We start from the raw sequence: 25391 nt of genomic DNA on the forward strand, positions 1-25391 counted from the left end.
TAATAATAGATAAAGAAACAGCTCAGTCAGGGTTTCATGGTTAAACAAAAGGCCAACGAGAGAGACAGAAAGAGAGAGTTTAAATCTGAACTCAAGACATCTGACATTCAGGCTTTATTGAGTTGTGAAATATCAAAACAAAAGATTTCCTAAATAATGAAACTCAAATAAAATCTCCTGAAGCAGAATGTAAATATTACAGCGTGTTTGTGTTTGCTTTAAATTCAGACGTGTTGTTTTCCATCATCTTCATGCTTCTGTAAAGCTAACATGGGACTTTCTTTGGCATGGATTCATTTATTATTAAAAAGTTTACTTTTACATTGATCAGTCCAGGATGAGTATGACACAGTTTTTGCACGTTAAATACAGTCTGTACAGGACCAAATAATCTCCTTTAACTAGCTTTCATTGATGGTAGCTCGTTTGCTCTGTTTCTGCTCAGGATGAATACAGTTCACATCATCTTGTGTTGATTCACTTTATTACAGTGTAATGGCAGACATCACAAGTTTGTAACTCTGATCCAACAATGACATATAAGGTGACACAGCGTGGGACAGAGCAGTGCGGTTTAAGTCCTTTTATGTTGAATGCTGCACATTCAGGAAGCCATGCTGTATATCTCAGCAGGCAGCTCTGCATCAACAGTATTTCACAGAAGAAGGTAGATCAGAGACGAGCCATCCGTCTTTTCTGTCTTTATTTTCTCAGTTGTCTGTGTTCTGGATTATTCTTTGCGATGCCACAAACAAAAATCAGCATAAATAAAAGCAGATTTGGGAGATAAGGGCTGCAGCACAACAAGCTGCCATCTTTGTCCTTCTCCTCTGCTATTAAATCCAAATTAAATTCTGTGGCAGTGATGAATCCTCGTCCGTCATGATGACAGATGAAAAGTCCTGGGTGGAGGCATCCATGAAGTAGAGGAGGTGTTTAGGGAGTTTTCCCATGATACCTTGTGGCAGCAGAATCATGGCAGCATGACGTAGTTCTCAGCTATTTCCAGGACGTAGAGGTTGGACAGCCCCGTCTGGTCGTCCAGCTGACGCGTCTCCAAGATGACCATCCTGCACGAGGGTAAAAAAGGAAAGAGAATTAAACCTGAATCAACCCAATTAAAATCAGAACGAATGCATGAATGCATTTTAGTTGCAGACATTTCAGACATTTCAGACATTTCAGAATGAGAATGAGAATGAGAATCAGAATCAGAATCAGAATCAGAATCAGAATCAGAGTCAGAATCGGGGTTTATTGCCAAGTACATTTACACATACATGGAATTTGACTTGGTGTATTGGTGCTAAACAATTAACAAGGAAATAAAGCAGAACGAGCAACAACTTAAATAATACAGAATAAGAAGCTATTACAATATATAAAATAGAGTTTAAAAATGTAACATGTAAAATATATGTAAAAAATTATATATATACATAAAATAGAATTTAAAAATGTAAAATGTAAAATATAAAATATAAAAAAATAAAAATGTACAAAAGGTGCACAGCTGTTTTTATCAACATCATCACAGCCACCACACCAGTGAGTGAAGTCGTACCTGTCTGAGTGAACCAGTCTGTAGATTTTCCTCGGGTCGGTGGTTTCCTCCAGAAGCTCAGAGAAACTCCGTCCTCTCCTCTGCCAGCCGTGACGCCACACCATCAGCAGTGAGTCCTCAAAATACACTGAACGGACAGGAAGAGAGACACAGAGTCAAAGCTGAGCCCCCCAAACTGATATTCAACACAACACACCTGTAGTTTGTTTCTGGATAATCTCACCTATAGAATCCACATTTTGAGTGAAGGTCTCATGTTGCAGAGGCTTGTTGCTCTTCAGCTCCCCCTCCAGTCCGACTATATGAACTGACTCTGTAAAGAAGAGAGGTCAGCAGAGAGGTCAGTGGGGAGTCCACTGAGCAGCATTACTAATATTGTACAGTATTAACCCTCAGGCATCAGTTTAATTTACTACTAAGGACAAAAATGTTCACTTCCAAAAAACTGATATAAAAATAGAACAGATTGATATTTTTTTCTACTTTTTTCTGCGTACATCTCTTAAACAACTCCAGACCTGCTCAAAACTACCAAACATTGAATAATTATGAGGAATTTAACCCTTTAAATGCCAGTTTGATTACATGATTCTCACATTTTTGTCCTTAGTGACTTAAGAGGTTAGTACAAATGTTTCACAGTGTTCTATTGATCTATTAAAAAAAATAAAATGTGCATTCCAAAATGTGTCAAGAGAGAGACTTTCTTATAAAAAATGGTGCCATATGCACTAACACAGACAAAATGATGACCAGATGAAGAGGAAACATTTGCCCAAATGAGGATTTTAATAGCATTTTGTCTCAAGGCAGCATCAAATATGGGAATAACTTTCAAGAAAGAAAATCCTTATTGTCTGCTTTTTGCTCTTTAAAATTCTACAATTCACTTTGCAGACGCTTTTATGTAAAGTGAATCCACAGATCCAAATCTTTAAAATGGGCCAGATGCCAAAACAACTTGTTTTATTTCAAGGTTGCAGCATCTACTTCTTCTGCTTGATTGGATTGAAGCCACGCACAAAGAGTAGCTTTAACAGCCGAATCCTGACGGATCTAAACTTTGCAATAAGACTTCACTTCACTCTGGATAAACCAGCTGATTGAAATGGAATTTATCTGCATTTAGTGTTTGCACCTTTTCAAAAAGCTTGCTTAAATTTTTGTTGAAACAGTACAGTCTGTGGTTGAAACTTTGAGCTTAATATTTTAAAATTGAAGCAATAGAATGAAAACTATTGTTACGTCTGCCTCTTTTAAAAAAAGCCCTCGGGGTTGGGTAGACTAGCTGTTGTGTTGATCGCCCCGTGTACACAGGATGTAGTCCTTATTGCACCGGCCGTGGGTTTCAAATCCGAACTTGGCCACTTGCTGCACGTCATCCCCCTCTCTCTCCTCCCCACATTTCCTGTCTCTTGCCTGACCTTGTCACCTTGTTACCCACCAAGTCAGATCACATTAATGTCCTCGAAAATCGTCTTTTTTGTCACTAGTTGTACCATAATACTGAAGCCCTAAGCTGACACTACCTTTGTTTACTCATGATCATTTATTTTATTTTATTGAGATCTAAACTCATGAATCTCTTCATCTCCACATAACAACACAGGCTTTCCTATGAAAACTACTTAATTCCAGCCGTTTAATCGAGATCTGGAGAAACTTGTTATGATGGGAAGTCCAGCGTTGCTATCCCGAGATAACAAGACCAAAGACGAGAAGCTGCTGCATTATTTTCTACCCGGTTACTCCTTCTCGACATGTTAACTCCATGATTTACTGATCTATAGCGGGGGGGAGTGAACACATTAACACCTGTAGATTCTGATGCAACCCAACATATGATTCATGCAACAGAGAATCTCTTTTAATGTGAGAGAGAGAGAGAGAGAGCAGTTCATTGTAATCATGTGTAATCCTTTAGAATATCGAGATATTTGTGTTATGTTCAAATAAATATCATAATTCAAATGTTTTAGTATTCATGACTTATGAGAGGAGCCTCATGTGACTTACTGTCTAACAGGACGAGCAGCGAACTAGAGTCCAGTTGGTTTACTTGAACTACATCTGGACAAGGTTTCTCTGTAAGGACACAAAAACAGATCACCATCAGCAACAACAACAACAGCAACAACAACAACACAGTGTATACGACTTGATTTTCTGGGAGTGTGGAGTGTGGTGTTTTGTTTGTAGCAGCTTAAAAAATATTGCAAAGATGTAAAGTGCAATAACAGATAACAGAAATATCTCAGGTGTAATAATAGATGTACAAAATCCTCAGGACAAGAGAACTTACATTTAATTATTGTACTTCTAAACAGTTTCTCCTTTTGCATTAAAAAGTGTGTCTTATTTTGCACAGTGTAAATTTCCTGTGAATTTTGGGGAGGGGTACTGAACTGGTGCAAAAGGCGATAAACACATTTTCTATTGATTCTGAAGTGTTGGTGATGGACCCCATGATGCAGTAACAGCCTACCTAGACCAGATTTGGTGAACCAGGACGTGTTGGAGTTCAGGTTGATGTACTCTACAACGACCGGGATGTTGGGGCTGGACCCTCGAGAGACCCCGATACACACAAGCGGGTACTCCTGCTGGGGCGACACCACCATCTCAAACACCCGCATGGGGCTGGGCAGAGGGAAGTCAAAGTTCTGCAGAATATTTAAAAAGAAAAAGAAAAGAGGAACGATGTGAGTCAGGAGATTTTCACAGAGCAGCAAACAAAGCAGACGGGTTAAGTGGACACTTTAACCTGCAACCTTCCTGCCACAGTGTGAGGGAACCAACAAGCGTGTTCTGAAAACCAAAACCACTTTAAGGTCAAAGGTCTAAAGCTAACTCATACATTTAATAGTGACTATAACATGCTTCATTTCCCTTCCAGTAGTGGTTTTATTTGCTGCTGTCAGTGTTCACAGTCCAATAAAAGATGCAAAAACTGAAAGACACAGAAAGACGAGCCCTTTGTTTCACACTGAACATTATCTCATATGTCTGTTATAGCCTCATAATTAGTTTGCGCTGTTTGCTTTAATTGTCTATTTTATGACAGTAAGCTCTTTTTGCTCCCCCACACATGTGGACAGGTGTTGAGAAGTAGCATGCTTGCTAAAACACTTAAACAATGCATCTGGTTCGTCCAATGTATCTGTGATGTCCATGCCAAATAAAGTGTATTATTATTATTATGTGTTAAGTGTAAAAGAAGAGAAGAGGAGACGGTGGGATTTTGTGCTTTTTGACACGAAGTGATGCAACAGAAAATCTAGACAACAGACTGAAACATCTGAGAACTCAAAATAAAAAGGACGAGCTCCTCTTCATGGCTGAACCTTTTAGATACTCAGATGCATAAATTGGTAAGGGTTTTTTTTCCTGCAGAAGCTTCTCTTTTTTTAATCGTTAACTGTTCTGTGATTGGCTAGAATTTTTTTTTTTTAAAGTTTGTGTGTGTGTCTCTGTTGGCCTCACATCCTGATTCACATGTAAATATATGGGCTGTTATTCCTAAATGAAGCTGTTTTTTTACGTCCCCCCCCCGGAACTGAAACAGTTCTAATAAAATAATCGGAGGCTTTATACACATACCTTGATAAGCAGGAACTTGTGCAAGGGCTCGTACCACTGCAGCAGCACGACACTGGACTCCAGAGCACAGCACAGGAACACAGAGCCAAGCTGCATGTTAGTCGCTGCAGGCGACAAGACAGAATACAAGTTTTTTGTTAAACAGTAAACTGAACAGGAATCTGTCTCCTCATGTAGTTCAAATCCTCAAATCCTATTTATCTAAAGTAGTGTAGAAACTATTACATATCCCATACCACATACATACAGACAGTATCACAGCGAAGGGAATGATTAAAGGAGCAATCTGTACCTCTGACACCTAGTGTTTAAAATGGGTACTGCAGTTTAAATTCTAAACATCATAGAGATCTGTCTCCCCCCTCCTCTCTAGTCGATGCTCACACAGGTCACCATGTGGTGGACTCTGAAGCTTCAGTGTTTATCCAGCTCTGCATGGGTCTGTAAACCTTTCTGTGTTCTAACCTCTCTCCATTTTTCAAAAGCATCTCCAATATTGATCCTAGTTTGAGCACGTTTCTGCTCGTGGAGCTTATTAAAAACATGCAGAGGCTTTTTAGGTCGGGTACAATCACTTCTATCTGAACCACTTCTCTTGCCCGCTTCCATCGCTGCAACACCTGTTGACCTGATAACTGCTCTCATATCTGGTAAACCGAGGGGGCGTCCAAAACAGCTGTGTGGGGGAGGTGCCTTAAAACCACCAACCTTCTCTGGTCCAAACAAATCCAGAGCATTCAGGAGCAGAATCTAAAGTTAGAAGGAGGACTACTGGCTGCTGCATTGTTGTCAGAGAAGCCAACACTTCAACATAGCATGCTGATGATATAGTGAGGTCACTTACTAAAGTTATCTTACAGATTGCTCCTTTTAATTAACATATTTAATAACTTGACAGATTATTTTTTGCATTATCTCACCAACTGAGCATGTCTTGCAGCCCTTTGTATCTGGTATTTTTGACGTCACTGCAAATTTCCTGAAGGAAAAAAAAAATAATACAGTTTTTTTAATTTGTAGAGCAGATGAAGTGAGAGAGAGAGAGAGAGAGAGAGAGAGAGAGAGAGCATACAAAAAAAATCCCAGTGTTACCTTGGTAACAGTCTGTGAGTCGGCAAGGCAACCATCCTCTGGTCTTTCCGAGCCTGTTCATACAACTCTTTGAGCGAATGGGAGTGAAGCTGCGACGATTTACCTGCAAACATGAAAATCAGAGGCGGTGTGTAAGAATGAATGAACGCAAAGCAGGCAGAGAAACACGCTGCTTCAGAGACTCCACATTAAAATACATTCTGGTATTTTTCACCTTAGCCATGTTATTGTTTTCACATCTCATGCATACACAAAGTTCTTACAATTAATTGAAATTGAAAACACCCTGCAGAAGTGAAACAGGCTGTAAGAGCTGAAACTTCTTTTAGTTTTGCCAGGGGCGCCAGCAGCCTAGTGGTTAGTGTGTGCATCACATGTACAGAGGCCAAAGACTGAGCGGTCAAATCCGACCTGTGGCTCCTTTCCTGCATGACACTCCCCACTCTCTCTCTTTTCCTGATTTCTGACTCTATCCACTGTCCTGCCTCTAAAATAAATACATGAAAAGCCCTCAAAAAATAAAATCTGTAAATGTTTTCCCATTGAAAGGCTCTTGTTGTTTTATTAATAATCTGTTTTTTTATGGAAAATAATCCATACAGAGAAAGTGTTTTAGTTGAGGTGAGGTGTTGATGTTGCTGAGTCAGTTAAAAAATGAATTTACAGCAGGCAGAGAGTCAGAAATCCTTTTGAGCTGCTAATTAAAACATGTGCGCTGCTTCAAGCAAAGTTTCTTATCTTTCTTCAAGAAGCTGCAAGAGAACAGAGCTGCACGGCTAAATGAGGATCCAGTTCTTATTCTCCACTTTGGGCTCACCTGACACAGACATGAGGACGTTATTAATGGTGTGAACCCAGGTACACTTCCCGGGGTACAGCTGAAAGAGAAAGAGGAGACATACAGTTATTCACTACGTTCTTATAAATCCAGTGTCTCAAAACAAACTTAAACAGCTGTTTAAAGGCTTTATATGTGATGTTTTGATCCAGTAGATGTCGCCCTTGAGCTCCAGCATGAAACCAAAACAACTGCCGCTGCATTGTTGTGTTAGCATGCTAATGCTAGCGATCTTTATTATGCTGGTATCTTCACACTGCATGTAAATTTACCTGAAATGAGCGTGATCTAGAAACACAGTTAAGCAGTGAGTACAGTATGTTATTCTTCTTTTCTCTAGTCCCTCAATTAAACAACTTTTATACACGAGGGGAGGAGTCAGCCGGCCGTCCCGTCCATGTAAACACGGCTCTGACAACAACACAGCCAGCGGGACTCGAGCTTCTCCCTCATTGTAGACAGTCATGACTCAGAGACACATTTACACAGACAGACTTGATTTCTACTGTATATATGTTTAAAATGTAGCTCACTCACAGCAGAATCCTCAGTGTCTTTGATACAACTGAACACTAAATAAAGTATTTTTTTAAATGTTTTATCGTCTGGAGAAGTCTTGAAATTACATTTAAGACCATAAACGTATTTTCTAGACTTCAGTACTGATTGAGATGCCACCTGTTGGTCAATAGAGAGAATGCAGGTTTCAGGGGGACTCCATCATACCTTGTGTATCTTTTGGTTATCTTGCCTCACTCACCCTGAACCCTGATTATTCTTTGTATTTCTTTAAAGAACCTACCAGCTCCATGGTGGCCTCTGTGCCGCTGAGGTTCAGGGTGTAGATTCCTTCCTCCGCCCCCAGGATCAGGTGCTGGTCTGAGGGAGTGAGAGGAAAAAACAAAGCTGGTCAGACAAACCGCACAGAGGAGGTGAGAGAGAGTAGAAAACATTTACTCTGAGCGCTGTTTGCTGATACAACCTTTGGTAGCCGGGTTTTCCCAGGTCGTCGAGGAGTTGATTTTGAGAGGACAGCCATGGAAGATCTTTTTAAAGAAGACCTGCAGAGAGAGGCGGGAGGAGGGCTCTGAATTATTCATCTTTGTCCTCTCTGCACTTCTTTTTTATCACTTATAAAAACCTTTAAATGACAGTCGATCTGCTTCATCTATAAATACTGTATGTAGCTTCAAACATCCACAAATTACAAACTGTGGAAAGTTCAATTAGGTGATGTCATGTTACTGAACCTGAACCTGAACTTTAACCCCATCCAATTTAGTTTGTTGTAAATCAAATGAATCTAAACTGTAAGAAAGCTTTCACTTAAATAAAACACTAAATATTTTTATTTTAAAAATTGATCAGAATCCGTTTTTTCTGCCCGTTCTTCTTTGAATATTTAGTACTGATCTCAGAACAGCACATCCTCTCCTCATAACTGTTCACACACACACACACACACACACACACACACACACACACACTCACACACACATGCATGAAACATCACACACCACTCCGACATCTCAGACACTCAGCAGAGGATTTGAAGGCAGAGTGAAGGAGACTCACGGGAGGTTTCTTCATGACGGGGCTGACACACTCCGTGGGATCCTGAGAACAAACAGAAACACCCCGACGAGTGTGTGTGAAGGAGAGGAGACGAAATAAAATACAAACTCTACAGCTGAATGTAAGCATTTGTAAATCTTTGGAAACCATTTCTGTGTTTTCAGGGACACGTCACGTAACGGTGTGAATGTCTGGTGTTCTACCTTTGACGTGACCTGTCGTCTGCGTATTCCTTTAGGAGGGAGCTCAGGAGGGGACAGGTCTGCTCGGGGGTCGTTCAGCTGGACTGGTAAGGAAGCAGGGTCTGGACCACACATAAACATAAACACACAATAAACATGAGTGTGATAAATGGCCCCAGCTATAGACAGATTTACATTTGCACCACTGAGAGGTTTGAGTAGATGTTTAAAGGAGTCCATCTAATGTTTGCTTTTGATGTGAAAACCGTTTGAAGGTGAGGCAGCTGACCTGAGTGCCGGGTGGATCGGGGTTTGGGTGTGGGTCTGACGTGTGTCCCGCTGGATGTCCTGAGGAGGGGGGAGGAGGGGGCGTACAGAGAGCAGGGTTTCCTCACCCGGTCGTCCTCCCCCGCCATGCTTTCCTCTGAGCTGCTCCGCACTTTGGGCTGCACATGTGGAAACATGCAAACATGTTGATTATCTTTTTTTAATTTAATAGATGCTTTAGGATCTTATCAGGATTTAATCCAAACTGAAACTCTTACAGTATGTACAACTATTTTTATTTCTTCCCTGAATGTGATCAAACTACTTCTGAGAAATGTTTCCAATTTAACTCAAAATATGAGGATTACAAATCAAAAAATTCAGCAGGTCAGATTATGTTTAATACTAAATCGATATCAGCAGCGGGAGCAACTTGGGGTTAAGTGTTTGGATGTGTGGCTGCAGCAGCTGGGGATCGAACCCCCAACCTTCCGGTTGAGAGACGACCGACTGAGCCACAGAAATCAAGATGAAGTGATTGGTTCTCTGTGTGATGAGTCGTCACCTTTGGAGGGAGTGGAGGCGGCGTTTCATCAGTCGGCAAGAGAGTGAGACTGTGTGCAGAGAAAGAGAGAGAGAGAGAGAGAGAGAGAGACAGAGAGAGAGACAGAGAGATGGTTAAGTCTTAAAGTGTTAATGATGAAAAATAAACATTAAGGAAGATGTGAGTTTGAGGTTAATAATCTGACCTGGAGCTTTGTAATGTTGGGCTGAAGGGGAAAAAGAGAGAGAGAGAAAGTCAATGAGATGTGTGGAAATTAAAGCAAATGATCGATTTGATAAAAACAGAGAAACGAGAGTGAGGTCGGTCTTCTTCTGAGTTTAAAGAAATCATAAAATAAAGACAAAAGTTGGACAACTACAGCGTTTTTTTAATGAATCATTTCTATGTTCTGATAGTGTGTTTAACATCTCTCTCTGGGGATGTTGTTTGTCTTCTTACATATCCACATCATCGTAGTCATCGTCTGAGTCTGTATCCTGATCCCTGAGAGAGGAGGAGAAGATTTCATATTTAATATTTAATATTTAGTAACAAACTGACATGTGTGTGTCTCCATGTTGAGACTGATCCTGTTACCTGGCTGGACTCTTGCTGCTGCCCGTTGATCCCAGAGACGCACTTAACTGAAAAACAAAACAAAAAACATGAAATCACACATATATATATATAAATATAAATACATAAAGAGAGATTGTAGGCAAAAAAATCTTATTTCAACAAGGAGGGAAGACGGAGAAAAAAGGAAAGGCAGAACTCAATTTCCCGTTCACACTCGTCTATTTGACTTAGACTGAGACTTATGAACCCGTCCTAAAAATCATCAATGTTGACTTTAAAAATTAAAAATAACTTTTCACACCAAACAGGGATCGAGACGGGTCGAGTGTATCGGCGGCTTTGTAAGCGTTCTATGTGCAGTCAAGTATTTATGTATACTATGTATAGAAGCTTTAATGTATGTATTTAGAAAATGTTTAAATCTATTTTACTGAACTTTGTAAAATTGCATTTTCTTTTGAGCGCCCTCCAGAAAACTCTAAAGATGGACGTTCTTCCCTCGTCTGCAGAGTTCAGGATTTTTCATTTCTAGCCACTCTGTTACATATTTTCTGCACAAGGTGAACAGATCATCATGCCTTACTGTCTGTCCCATAAGTAAGTTTACTTCTTTGCTGTGTGCACATGTACTGCATGTATTCATGTTTGTGTCTGCACACACCTACAGCTCGTGTGTGTGTGTGAAACAAGCTCACCGCTGTGTGTGGTGCGTCTTTCCTCACGGGCCTCCGAGTGTAGATCTGTTCCACTGAGAGGAAAAACACAAAATGATTTAGAACAATGACACTTTGAACTTTAAAACATCCAGAGAGGATACATAACGACAGGAGAATACATTTCTTCTCTTTAAGCGTCATTATTGCCAGTCAGTAAATAAAGAGCGACAGGGATGTGCCAACATGGTAAAAAGGAGTCTTCTGTTCTTTCTTTTAACTCCCTCAGTCGTATGATGCTCATTCCTGTTACCAGATTTATTTTTATTTTTATGAACCCAGTGTTTATGCTGTATATAAATGACCAACAGGGGACCCCGTGCACAGCCAACCCACGTCATCAGGCGCCGGTCTATTGCAGGAACATTCAATGAAAAATATAAAGAACCCTAGACACATTAAAATGTCTAAACTGTCTCTTTATTGAGATCAAACAATGTGTTCCCACTGCAGCTTCCTCAGATTCACCCATCATAATCATGTATGTGCTGCATGCACTTGAGCCGATATTCTATTATTAGCGATGACCTTTTAGTTCTCTTATGAAACTTTGAATGTTAACTCCGCTTCAGGCAGAAAAATCTTCCTACCAGCTGTGATAAGGTTGATCATAGTGTGAGTGAAGTGCTTTGAGTTCAGCGTGTTTTCTTACAGCTTATGTCAGACTTTGTCCTCTCTGCCTTATTGTGTTTGTTGACCGACTGAATCCTCTTCAAGGATCCAGGCAGCGCCACCTGAAGAGAACACACAGTTCATTTAATCACTCTGTTAGTCAGCTGTCAGTCAGCTTTGAGCCAGAGAAATGTTCAGACATAATGCACTGAAATATTATAATTTGCATCATCTATACAAAAGTTTGATGCGTCAAGATAAGAGCTGAATTGTGTTTGATCAGGAACAGGAAGTCCATCAATGAAAGTTGGAGTACAAATCGGGGTTCAAACCTCCATCTCGTCGTCATCAGTCACCAGGTTGGTCTTCAGTTTCTCAGGGTGTCGATATTTCTCCAGCAGGTCTCGGGTCAGCTCCTGGTTCAGACACTGCTGGGTCAGAAACATGTGCTGCAGAGAGACGAGAAGGAGAGGTATGTGTTATGTAACGGCACCACTGGAATGACATCACATTAAACTGAGTTTGTTATGGATCAGAACTGACTGAGAGCATCTTGGAGGCGCTGGGTCTCTTCTTCGGGTTCCTCACCAACATGGCCTTCACAAAGTTATAAAACATGGACGACCTGCAGAGAATACATAACGGTTCATAAACAAAAACAGTACAAATATATAACAGGGGATTTTAATAAGATCATAACTGTCTGCTTATTTAAGCATGCCAGATGGAACCTTTCAACCTTGAGTCCCAGCTGCTCACACAAACTATGATAGTCTGATAAACAGTTTACTGTCTGGACAGCAGCCATTATCCTCTTCTTACTTTATTTTAGATTTGAATATTTAAATCTGAGTTATCACACTTGGAGTTTTCTCCAAATGTGAAATGAAAGATCAGAACTTTGCACTTTCATGAATCAATCACAACTTCATGACAGACTCAGGGTTCAGATAAAACAATACAAAGTGAAGTATAAAGAAAATGCAACATAAATGCAATGCATGATATCAAATCACTAAATTAAGAAAAACAATGACCTCTGGGGATACACACACTATCATAATGTTGAGTGTTTCTATTTACCATTTAGACTTGTCCTTCAGTTTAGGAGGCTGGTAGCCGCTCTTTGACATGAGAAACAGGACCCTGAAGAAAAAGCAGAGTAGAGCACAGTCAGTGAGCTAAACTTGAACCGGATCGGGCGTTTATTATTCTCAGATTCAGACTCTCGTTATTGTTTGTCACACATGGGGAAATTTGGTTTTGCAGCCGGAGCACACAGCAGACAAAGTAAACAAGGACAACATCAGAGTCGAGTGAAAAACAGAGTGTGAAGTCAAACATATAAAGATAACACAATATGAGTAAAAGTCAAGAGCTCCTTTCTAAAAAGAAAGTGCAATGTGGAGGTGTGCAAATAACAGTGGAAGAAGAACAACCTGAGGACTGATTGCAATTAAGTATATCAACTGTAATGTGGATAAATGACACCTGGAGTCTTTAAGTGTTCCTTACAGGTGCCATGAAACAACAACCTGAGAGTAAAAAGCTCACTCTGGTTGTTTGTGCAGGCCAGTATATCATGAGCTCTCCTCTGGACCTGCCTGTTATGTCCCGAGGCCCGGCCTGCCAACTCCCTGAGAGACTCTATTCTAACTAACTGGCCAAGTTAAGGTCTCCAAACCATGCACCAAAACAAAAGCTTCAAACAGAGTCGATTAAACTTCTGTAAAAGAGGGGTCATCGTCTCAGAAGAAACACTGAAAGATTACATTTTCCTCAAAAAGATCAGTCTTTGCTGAACCTTGTTGGAGGTAGCATCAACATGGAAAGTCTTTTATCAAGAAGAACACCCGGATATTTGAAGCTCTCCACAATCTGAACATCAGCAGCTTTGAGAAAGAGTTGGTGGTTGAGCTTGCTGTCTTTTTGTTTTTGACACATTTAAATGAAGAGGAAAGACTGGTCACACCGAGCCGCAGAGTCGTCCACAACCTGTGTAGTCCTTAGTGTGCATAAAGTACAGACAGCAGTGTGTGTGTGTGTGTGTTGGGTGTTTTTCATAATGCACATATTGCTGGACACGTGGGCGGTGGAAACACTAATGACAGGAGTCATCTTGTGCATGAGTTGGACAAAGTGCTCGTCTGTGAGTTAGACCTACATTTAAATCAGGGTCAAAAGTCTTGTGACCTCACTCTTCATTTGACCAAAGGGAGACGTTGATTTATCTTAAACACCAGTGACTCATTCCTCCCCTTGAACTTCAATTTTTGATTTCTCCCAGATTTGAAATGTCGACCTCACTGTGAGGCGCTGCAGCAGAGACAGACTGATACAGTTTCTCGTACACAAAGTAGTAATGACAACGTTTCAACCTGATATACTTAATATGACCATCAAGGACCAATGATCAAGATCTCAAAAACCATCATAAAACTGTTAGTATTTTGTAAAATAACTTTTCTTTAATGCTCTTAATTATGAGTAGAGAGAATCATTTTGCTATAAAATCAAGAATAACAAAGCATGTGGTTTAGTGATGCTGCTGCAGGAGAGAGATGTTCAAACTCATATTTGTGTCCATGTTTGTGTGCAGAGGTGTGTACACAGGTGAGGTTGTGATTGTTACCGCAGCGGATGGACGTCAAACATAGGCGGCTGTAACTCGGCCAACTCGATGGCTGTGATTCCCACCGACCAGACGTCACAGAGTTCATTGTAGCCACCTTTGATCTCCACCGCTGCCACCTCTGGTGCCATCCTGAGGACGGGAGGGGAACAGCAACAACAAGTGAGGTTAGCATGTTTTACTGTAAAACCGAGCAAAATTGATTTTTCAGACTTCAGACTTCAGATCAGCCAGATAAGAAGCCCCATGTTAGCAAAGACTAAATAGAGTACTTCAAGAAAAACTTTTAGCCAAATGATTTAAACCAAAGTCTTAAATTCAGTTGCATGCACAAATGGACATTGCTAATACTACAGAGCTGCCTGACATGTCACCTCATCCTTCCCTAAGAATGTTTTGTAAAGATGTACATGTATTTAGATTAGGTTGTCAGTGAGATTACTTTAAAAGAGGGTAAAGAAATCATCTCTGGTTTCCAGCTTACCAATACGGCGTCCCGATGAACGACATCCTGCGGGCGAGTGTGGCCGTGATTTGAGCCGAGATCCCAAAGTCAGCTACACAACACAGGAAATCAAATATTTGAGAAATAACATTTACAACCTCCCGTTAAATACTTCATAGTGATTTGTCTGTTGGACATTTTAAGAATCAGAGATCAATCTTTAAAAACAAATCCAGTTTCATTTTGTACTTTTACAAGTAAATTAAATGAATCTGCTCAGCTCTGACACATCCTCAGTTCATAAACACAAAGGTCACATATTCTGCAATATACTCTTCACCATGTTCCTCTAACTCTAATATGTGTCTCTAGTCCGTCTACAAACCCCCCAATGATGAGAAAAGTCCATCCTCTCCGTCTTCTGCCTGCTCCACTTTTCAGAAAATGAGTGCTCAAACAGGCCGTTTGGAGATTTTCCCTTCATGACATCACAAAGGGCAGTAGCCCCTCCCCCAGGTGGGTGACACTCCCACAGCTAGGTGTTTGTTCTGCCCTCTGAGTCTGCCTTCTCACCGTAAACAATAGGACATGGAGCGAGAAAGACCGAGTACACCCGATCCCTTCCAGAGAGGGGACGTGGTCAGACACAGCTCATTTACATATTTAAAGGTACAGACACAGAAACAGCCTGTTCTGAGCAGGGCTGAAATAGAGGGGTTTATAGACATGATCAAATACAGGATCAGAGTGGATTTAGAACAAGAAACTTCACACACATGTTTTGAGGAGCTCTGAGACTTATTTACACTGAAGAGGAGGAGGAGGATATGTGACCTTTGAAGTTAAGAATTCAGGAAATGGTTGTGTTTTAAGAGCACAGAAATATCCCAACAGATCTCTCTCAGATATACTTGTACATATTCATGTCTGGAGTTAAATGTGAGTCAGAAGAGTGCATTCATAAAAACATCTTTCTGGTGCATTAAACACATCATTTTGCTGCCAAGTATGACGTCTCTGATTCAGACACGCCACAAAAACAAATGCTGAGCTTGTAGGAAGTGCCGCTGAGTCTGATTCAGTCTCTTAATAACATTCACATCGGCTGTGTTTTCATCATGGCAGCAGAAGAAACTTAAACAAGCCATCACTCTCTCAACAGATGACTCATCCGAAACCACACGGGTTCAGGGCAGAGCAAACATCCACCCACCCAGCTTGACCTCGCCCTGATCATTGAGGAGGATGTTGGCACCCTGGAGGAAGAAGAGGAGGAGAGACATATCAGACAAACAGACACATCTTCTCACTCTCCTTTACCCACTCAGTGATCTTTAACTGAACCCACTCATGGTGGAAAACAAACATCTGTTTACCCTAAAGGTTTCATTAAAAGTTAATTTGGCTGTTGCTCATTATATTCTCTTAACGATCTGCTAATTTACAAATACATTAAGCTCCGTTATTTTTGTTTTTTTAATCCTGGATGTTAATGTTTAAATGTACAGTCTCATTTTCCATCACAAAGTTTCAGAATAAAAGTCTAAAAACCTGGAAGATCCACAGATTTGTATTCTTACTTTTTAAAATTAGAAACCACTGGAAGGTTATAATTAAACAAACATTGTCCAGAGCTATCTCAAAGAACAATACACAGGTTTTTCTATTGATATATTTCAGGTGGAAGCCTCATTTATTGAAGTTGTGTTCCTGTTTACAACTCTCTTCTGATGCTGCTGTGACCCAGTTCATCCAACAGCAACGTTTCAAATAGTCAAATGTGCAAACGTGACAAATACACAAATAAAGAAGCAAAAGTTCCAAATTGTCAACGTCAGAAATGTTCACCTTGATGTCTCTGTGGATTTTCTTCTGTGCATGCAGGTAGTCCAGGCCCTGATAACACACGCACAAACAAACAAGGGGAAGGTCACAACGCTGTTGCAACCAAATTAAATATTTGACTTCTTGGTGTCCGAGCAAAGCAATAAAAAAAGTATGTTAAGTTAGAAGCCTGTGTTATTAACCACCAGGAAACATTTCAGTAATGAAAAAGGATCACTAAGAATATAAAATAAAAGTTTTAAAATCATGAAAAATGAAGCTGTAATCTGGGGCGCTGTGGGCGTGTCCATTGAATTTGCTGAAACCACGCCCTAGTGGACCTGTCTGCACATTCAGATGCCGAAACAGATTCAGAACCTGTGGACACTGTCCTCCTCATCCTTTGTGAATTTGGGTAAACAGACCGAGCTGCTGGAAGACACCCTTGGAGAATGAAGGCAAAGCTAGCTAGAGAAACTGCAGACTGTGATGTGGAGACTTGTAGTACCTGTGCAATGCAGCGGGAGAACTAAATGAAAATGCTAACGTGCTCAGTAATTTAATATCATGTAGCAATAGAGGTGCACAGTCATGCTAATGAACCCCAGTGTGTCTTTGAGGTTCCCATTTGGCACATTTGGCCCCCCCTCCCCCAAAAAAACAGAACCTGAAGTGATGAAAAACTTTCTAACAGTAAAAATCTATAATTCAGTCAAACATATATCTCAGTCTTTTCACTAGTTTACAGATTTACTCCCAACATATGGTGTGTTTAGAGATCAATTTCTGCTCATGCTTTACAAAAGAAAAACTGAAAACTGAAGGAAACAAATCAGGCAGACGAGGGTTTGTGTGCCTTGTCAATGATTGGTCAGCAGGTTTTGAGAGTGATTTCACCTGTAGCATCTCCCTGCAGATGTAGGCAATCTGTGGCTCCGGCAGAGAACCGGTCACTGTGGAAAAAACAAACAACTTCACTGTCTGCAACAACTACTAAGTACAAAAAGCAGAATGTACAGCAAGTGAGATCAAGGCTCATTTAAAAACTCAAACAGACTCTCTCACCGTGGTAAATGTCCTGCAGGGAGCCTCCTCCACAGAACTCCATACAGATCCACAGCTTGTTCGCTCTGCAGAGAGAAAACAAACATGTCAGTCAAACTCCTGTTTGAGAGATTTAAGAAGGTAGAGAGAGGACACACAGACACTGAGCTGCTCACCTTATGTAGCTGCCATAATAGGCCACTATGTTTTGATGTTTGCAGCTCTTCACTATGACGATTTCCTGCTGGATGATAGAAAAATCATCCTCTGTAGACACAGAGACACAGAGAGAGAGAGAGAGAGGATACACATTTGTTATTTTCATTTATATGAACTAAGGAGTGGTTGAAAGCAGGACACTCTGCATGGTAATCCCTCTGTGTATAAAACAAACTTACAGATAATACATAATGATGGAATTGAGGAAACTACGGTGGCTGGGAAGTGCAAAACAAAATAACAAAGTGCAAAACACTTTTACGAAGCTTGAGGAAAATTTACAGTTTGAAAAACAAAATTATAAAACCAAAACAGAACCAAACACCAAGAACAAAACAAATTTACAATCGACAGAATCTTTTTTTCCAGATGTTTATTGGCACTCATCTGTTGCTCTCTCTCTCTGACCCTGCTGGTAAAAAACCAAAACAATTTATTTATTTATTTTGATCTGAAAGTCTGCTCTGAAAGTTGTACAGAACGCGTTTAAAGCTTGTTCTTTAAAATCCCCATATTTGATTTCTCACAGCTCTTCAGAATAATGAATGTTTTGACGTTTTGGCTCTGCAGCGCAGCTTTGTACTGATGACAGGAATCGCTCAGGTCAGTGGTGTTTAAAATGTACATCTCAAGAAACAAAACCACAAGTTTCCATTGTTTACACCAGTGAAACCAGAATTAAAAATAGATGAAGAGAAGGAGGTCAGAGTTTTGAAATGCTAACGTGTTAGTATTTTAATTCACAGTCTATAATAGTAATAAGAACCTCTACGGTGCAGCTTTAATAAGAAACACAGAATGAGTCAGTGGGGTCTCTTATTATGGCAATCTAAATAATTACAGTGGCGGGTCATTGTGTAATTAAACCGTCGGAGGTCTTATTAGTTGCGGTAACATTCTGTTTTCCTTTTTACAGTTTATAGTTTTAATTTGTGTGATTTATGTCGCCGTGCCACTGAGGGAAATAACAAGTCCCTCTTTAATAAGTCGCCCGAGCTCTGCCTTTCAGCCTTCACTGAAGCCTAATGTTTGTTAATAACTCCTGTAATGGGATCATAATGAGCTCTGGAGCAGATAACTGTGTTATGTTAGCGGGGACTTCATGAAGATGAAGTGGGGGTTACACACATGCCGTAGAGAGAAACATGATTCCAGGGCCCTCGTTTATCAACAGTGCATAGAAAACGGTCTATATTCTAGATAAAATGTAGAATATGCACAAGTACAAAAACATATTTTTTCATCACACCGGTCGTACTCGGAACCTCTCGGGACAAACAAGTGTTACCTTTATGTATCGGGCTGCACAGATCTCATACTGATACAAGATCTATGCATCTCAATTCTATGTTTAAATCTAACTACTACGTCATCATGAGTCTTGGCAGGGGCCAATTTTGCCAAAAGAAGAAGAAGAGCGCTTTTCTACTTTTGTGCAGTTTTATTGATTCATGATTGAATTTAAAGTCCTGATCATGATTTGTTGTTTACATTTATTCAGAGTTAATCCTGAGTTTAAAAAAAACAAGCAGATTAATATATGATGAATAACAATTCAGTTAATTATTAGTTAATGATGTCTTTATTGTGTTAATGAGTCCTCACAGTGCAATACAAGTGTGCAATATTAACCTTAAAACAAAAAACAGTGTAATTATATAATGTGAAAAATATGTGTGCAATAAGCTCAGGTGCAATGAGAGACAAGAAAACATATTTATATTTTCATTTCATTGTTATTCTTTTGTATTTTCTGTATTATATCTTTGCTTTAATACAGTGTATAGCTTCTGTACAGTTTATTTTAATTTACTTAGCTGTTACTACAACTTTTCTACGCTTTTATTTTCTTATAATGCTTTTCTATTTTATATATAATTTTAACTTTTTTTTGTAGAAGCTGACTCAGGGAGAAACGCACAAGAATTCCAATGTACCTGTACTGTCCTGTACCTGTCCACACGCAATAAACATCTATTCTATTCTATTCTATGACATGCTTCTTCTCGACTGTGCCCGCCTGAGGGATGTATGCAGTTTTATCTGTAGGTTAAATGTGTGTTTAATTAGCGGATGTTGTGTGACATCAATACCAGACGATTCACAGTCAGTTTTTGTTACATATAACAAACAAAGTCAGACTTTTCCTCATGGTCATGTAGGTTCATTCATCTAATCATTGAATTCTTCCTGGTATCATATTGGTACTGGTACTGGTATCACTGAAAAGTCTGAATCTGCATCTCTATTATGAGAAGTGTCGTTCTTTTAGTGTGTTAAACTGATGACTATAAACAAATATAACGTGTGTATGAAGTCAATGCAATGAAAAAAAAAACTCAAACAAAAAGATAAACACTCACCTGGCTCCATCTTGATGACCTTGATGGCTGCAAGCTCTCCATTCTGCTTGTTTCGTGCCTGAACACACACACACACACACACACACACAGGTTATTATTTAGACGCTGCAGCTGTCACTTTGTGTGAGTGTTGTGTGTGTGATGTGAGTCTTCTTGTTATCCAGCAGACCTTCATTTACATATTTGCTGTTCAGATCATTGGAGTGCAACAAACAGCCCGATGCATCACTCAGTGGCATTAAAGCCCACACACACAACCGCACATGCAGGCCAACATACACACACACACACACACACACACACACACACACACACACACACACACGCACACACACACACGCACACACACACACGCACATACACGCACACACACACGTATACACACATGATAACCTTTCAAAGTGTGATAACAGAGAGTGGTGTCACTTCTCTTTGTTCACAGTTTTTGTGAACAGGAACTAAGATTAATCTTTAAATTTGTCCAGGCTAATTCTGTAGCACATTTACCCAACAAGGTAAAGACTAGAAGCTGACAGAACACACACACACACACACACACACACACACACACACACACACACACACACACACACACACACACACACACACACACACACACAAACTGTCATGCAGTGAAACAACACATACAAAGTTCACCAAACCACAGAGGTCACACTGAAGCTGTGAGTTGCAGTCCTCGCTCTCTATTATTCAGAAGTTGCGAGTTTCTCTTTTAAATTCTACATTTATTTGACGCTTTTGTCCAAAGCGACGTACATCAGGGAGTAAAAACAACACAAGCAAGGATCTAGAGAGGCGGAAAAACAACTTCAGTAAGCACAAACTAATGGCATGCAAATGTGGAAAGGGGCCAATGGTCTGCTTTTCTATTTGAGCAGAACTGCAAGAGCCACAACAATACGTCTAAATGTATTTACAAAGTCATGAGAATAATGTGATGTAAACATGTTTGTATGAGTCAGAATCTCAGCTCTGGTATATTATGGACTTCTTAAATTGGACATATGATGAAAAGTGTTGTTGAACATATATTTGGGTAACCTGAGAGTCTACTGACCCACAACATGTGAAATAAACCCATCCAGTCCTTTGTTTGTGGTCTGCATAAGTCTTACAACACAGAGAAAAATGCCTTGTTTCAAATGTGCTCTCCTTGTGATGTCACAGTGGGATTCTGGTAAAAACAAATCCCCTCCCCTCCGCTGGTATCTCCACCCATGGACTCCACCCCCAGCCTAGAGCAAAACTTTTGTGCAGGTCCGCCATTTTTATTCTCTCTACAGAGGAGTGATGTCTACTGGGAAAACTCAGGGGGGAAGGTGGGGGGGGGGGGGGGGGGGGGGGGGGGGGGTCATTGAATTTAAAGAGACACACACACCAAAACGGAGCATTCTGAGAGAGCTGGTTTATACAGGGTCACAAACCTCCTCTGGTGCTTGATTCATGTTATATTTTGACCAAAGCACAGCACAGATGTTTCATTTAGACCACAGGGGACTGTTTGAAAAGGTGGAGGAGGGGGATGATATGTCCCCTTGAAACTTTTTTTATGCCAAGACTAGGGAGGGCCAAGACACAAGGAGTGAAAGAAGCTCATGTTCCTGAAGTCCCAAACAGCCTGGAGACGATTTTTGCCCGTTCTGACATGAAAATGGTGTATTTACAACAGTTATATTAGTTTACATTATCATATGAATCAATCAGGAATGAACTGGTAACCGAAAAAACCTGAGTCACCAAAGTACCATCACTTTACCCCACTAACTAACAAAACTAGGACAGAGGTCACAAAGTTGTTGAGTCACAAAGACTCTACAGAGAGTAGAAACGATGACTCGACACGTTAAGAAGACTCGCAGTTTAGACATGACAGAATCAACTGGCCCACCCACTGCACTGAGAGGAAATACCCAATCACCCTCCGTCACCCCTGAAACACAGAACAGTCATACGTGTAGTCGGCCGGGGAGGACTGCTCAGGTTGTGATTAGAGACGATGATGGAAACCAAATCTGTGAGCTCAGGATTCTCTCTCCGCTGCTCAAGAGCTTTCCATGCGGCCTGACTCAGGACGTGTGTTTAACGGCCGTTATTCTAATTAGACGTTGGCGCCATTCAGACATTTTCGTAAAGAAGTGAGATGGCTGATCCGTTTAAACAGAACTCGATTGTAGTTGACATTTGTTAAAACGGGAACAATCGGGGCGGGATGCTGTCGGCGCCCAAGGCTTGAGATTGTAGTTCTCCTGTGTGTGTTTGTGTTATCTATATGTCGTGTTTTATGCATGAATGATGTTTTTTTTTTAATGTGCAACCTTCTGTTTCAAATGTCAAATAATTGCACATTAAAGTCTAAGACAAATGTAAAAGTAGACATCCGCTTTTCCCCACATGCACTCCAGAAACAGGCTGAGAGAGAGAGAGAGAGAGAGAGAAAGAGAGAGAGACACACTATGATGACAATTTTTGACATGATGAAGAAGAAAATACCGGCAACAAAACATAAAGAAGTGGTTTCATACTTGCATAAAATTCACACCAGTTGGGCGCTGGTAGCAGGATATAATAATCATCACCCCCTCCCACTCGCTAGCAGTAAATATATATCTGCTACTCACACATCGGCTCACCCCGACTTCACACGGAAAACGTACAACGGGGTCTGACAAGGAGGATTTCAAATAAGTCGAGGAGTTTTGTGCATGTGTGAAAAGACTACATGAAGTATTTTCTATTCTGTTACATAATGAACAAACAGAAAGTCTTGGTAACTAAATCATGCCATGCCACAAGTCTGTTTTTTCGTTAGATTCTAATGCATATCATTTGGACATTTGAGTCTGGAAACAGTCAAAGTAGCACTCGGACGACGAATACATTCACATGCAGGAATAACAGATCAACAGACGCTCAGGTCGCCAAATTAGAAGCTAGATCCATCCCCCCCAAAAAACTATTAAATAAAACACCAGATAATGTCAAAATTGATGCAACACAACAAACACACATGGGATTATGACATCAGTTCAGTGTTTATCAACAGGGCTAATGTCGCCCACCGATACATGGGCTCTTCCCGACATGACAGCAGCAGGCGGTGGATATCTCAGCTGTCAGAGAACTCTTTTAATTTCATCAGAGATTGTCAAATGTTGAAGTGAAATGGGGAACTGCTCTGGCAGGTGTCTCATATACAGAGGCTACAGCTGCAGGTTTGACTCAGGCCTGAAAACACACCTTTAGTCAAACTCCTTCCAGGATGTTCAGAAACTCTGTTTAAGGTGTTTCTGTGTAGACGGGGAAAACTTTGTTCTTGTAAAGTCACACTGAGCGCTGGTTTCTCCTCCGTTTGATGTCATGGTGAGACGCTGTCACTTTAGTTTACATGCGGTTAGTGCGATGGCAGACGTTACCAAACTAGTGCTGGTGCCAACGATGCTAACTGGACCTTTTACATGTTCACACATACACACACAGTTGCTCAGCAGAGGCGCCTGAATGGACGACTTTGTAAATGAAACGGTCATTGCAGAGGAACGTGTCAAGGACTTTGTGTTTGACTAAGCGTGCTCATGACAGCTTCAACAGTGTGTTTGTGTGGACGGGATTCTTTTTTAAACAGAGGAGGAAAACCTCAGTTTTATAAAATACCCGCCTGCGTGTGGACTCGGCCTCACACAGCTCAGAACTCATTAAAAATCTTATCAAGGAGTCGAAGCTGATGAACGATGAAGGAACTGTCAGCGAGGAAGGGACAGAAACGGAGGCTCTCTCTGAACACCCACACAGCTGTTTCTACTGATGCTGGCTGATTAGACCGGCGCAGGTTGTAAACAAGTGAACATGATCATACCCTACTCACTGTATCTCACAATGCATTGTGAAAAGTAGTGTTCAACCGATGGTCACTATCCAAGCAATATATCCCATCATGCATTGGAAGTGAAAGATTTTTTACGAGCGGAGAGAGGAGCGAGCAGCGTGAGCACAGAAACACAAAAGTTTCATACTTGGGGCGTTTTTATTGAAATCTAGAATCTAAAAGATTGTCAGCGGAGTAGCAGTAGTTTGTCCTGATGAGGATGATGACAGTGTGTCTGTGAGCACAAATACATGAGTTTTGGTTCCAAAATATGTTCAATCATTTATTAATAATGTAATACTTTTGATGTTTTTTTTTTACTGTTTTGTGAAATTAGACTCAGTTTAAAATAAATTATCACTGAAATTCATGTTGTTATTTTCACTTCTGATTGGTCCTCAGCAGGAGTTAAGCTGCACGTTTTAGTTCAGCAACAACAACGACGACGTCACTATCGGCTGCCTTTCAGTGACCCCAGCAGTGTCTGAAATGTTTATCTATTTTTTATCGTGCTGGATGAGCGTTATTAAAAACATGTGTGTGTGTGAGAGTACAGAGATTTGATCTTTACCAGGAGGAGCTAATCTTTACTTTAAAGGGGAAATTCTGATAAAACATCATGAATATGAAAATGTTCTCAGAGATTTGTTACCATGAGAAACTGTTTGTATTCAGGAAACTTTGTAAATATGACCATGACCTCCGTCTTTTGATGCATGTCTACTCGCCTCTCCTCAGCTGTCCAACCAATGAAGGAGAAAATAAGAAATCTTAAAGAAAAAGCTGAAGCTGACACATTACAGTTGTAGATATTTTATTATCATTATTATTATTATTATTATTAATAATAATAATAATAATAATAATACATTTAATTTGTAGTGCACTTTACATTTTTGCAACAACAAAAAAATCTCAAAGTGCTACAGGAAAAAAATGAAATACAAATAAAAAACAAATTTCATCAACTAACGAAACTAAAAGCACAAGCAGAAGGCTAAGTGTTAAAAAGGTTTTTTAACTTTTTAAAAGCGTCAGCAGACTGTGGAGAGCGTTCCACAGACTGGGAGCAGAGGAGCAGAAGGCCCGCTCACCCATGGTGTGGAGTTTAGTCCTGGGGGGGGGGATGGAGGAGGTTGGTGTTTCCAGAGCGGAGGCTTAATGTTGGCAGTGCTCGGTTGAAAGTTCGGCCTGAGTGTGACTTTAAAATGGAACAGTGGAAAGTCAGCGACCTGCGGTGATGGCGGAGGATGATCATGAAGAAGAAGGCGTTAAGAAGTTCTGTCTTTATTTAACCATGACAAACACTTCAACGGACCGATCTCTGTAAGAGTCACTTCCCCAAAATCACAAACACACTTTTCTCACTTTCTCCTCCTGAGATCTGCGCACACACTTTTTAAACATCTCCTCTG

At 40.4% G+C, this 25391-nt stretch overlaps 1 protein-coding gene across 1 annotated transcript in view; it reads right to left on the reverse strand.

Annotated features, from left to right (window-relative positions):
• Window positions 1–101: 101 nt before the first annotated feature.
• Window positions 102–25391, reverse strand: part of LOC109999897 (mitogen-activated protein kinase kinase kinase kinase 5) — a 35470-nt gene continuing 10180 nt past the window's right edge. The window contains exons 2-32 of the mRNA XM_020655064.3: window positions 20094–20151; window positions 17688–17778; window positions 17533–17597; window positions 17365–17420; window positions 16492–16539; window positions 15857–15899; window positions 14683–14755; window positions 14199–14330; window positions 12650–12712; window positions 12110–12191; window positions 11899–12015; window positions 11607–11688; window positions 10937–10989; window positions 10260–10306; window positions 10122–10166; window positions 9868–9888; window positions 9684–9732; window positions 9141–9297; window positions 8873–8973; window positions 8670–8711; window positions 8077–8155; window positions 7897–7973; window positions 7074–7134; window positions 6257–6359; window positions 6085–6143; window positions 5165–5268; window positions 4050–4227; window positions 3581–3649; window positions 1788–1877; window positions 1565–1691; window positions 102–1070 (exon numbers count right to left, since the gene is read on the reverse strand). Of these exons, the coding sequence (XP_020510720.1) occupies window positions 974–1070; window positions 1565–1691; window positions 1788–1877; window positions 3581–3649; window positions 4050–4227; window positions 5165–5268; window positions 6085–6143; window positions 6257–6359; window positions 7074–7134; window positions 7897–7973; window positions 8077–8155; window positions 8670–8711; window positions 8873–8973; window positions 9141–9297; window positions 9684–9732; window positions 9868–9888; window positions 10122–10166; window positions 10260–10306; window positions 10937–10989; window positions 11607–11688; window positions 11899–12015; window positions 12110–12191; window positions 12650–12712; window positions 14199–14330; window positions 14683–14755; window positions 15857–15899; window positions 16492–16539; window positions 17365–17420; window positions 17533–17597; window positions 17688–17778; window positions 20094–20151 (2469 nt within the window). The 3' untranslated portion in view covers window positions 102–973. The remainder of the gene's footprint in view (window positions 1071–1564; window positions 1692–1787; window positions 1878–3580; window positions 3650–4049; window positions 4228–5164; window positions 5269–6084; window positions 6144–6256; window positions 6360–7073; window positions 7135–7896; window positions 7974–8076; window positions 8156–8669; window positions 8712–8872; window positions 8974–9140; window positions 9298–9683; window positions 9733–9867; window positions 9889–10121; window positions 10167–10259; window positions 10307–10936; window positions 10990–11606; window positions 11689–11898; window positions 12016–12109; window positions 12192–12649; window positions 12713–14198; window positions 14331–14682; window positions 14756–15856; window positions 15900–16491; window positions 16540–17364; window positions 17421–17532; window positions 17598–17687; window positions 17779–20093; window positions 20152–25391) is intronic.

The sequence above is a fragment of the Labrus bergylta genome, chromosome 11 (genome assembly GCF_963930695.1).
Source record: "Labrus bergylta chromosome 11, fLabBer1.1, whole genome shotgun sequence".
Lineage (NCBI taxonomy): Eukaryota > Metazoa > Chordata > Actinopteri > Labriformes > Labridae > Labrus > Labrus bergylta.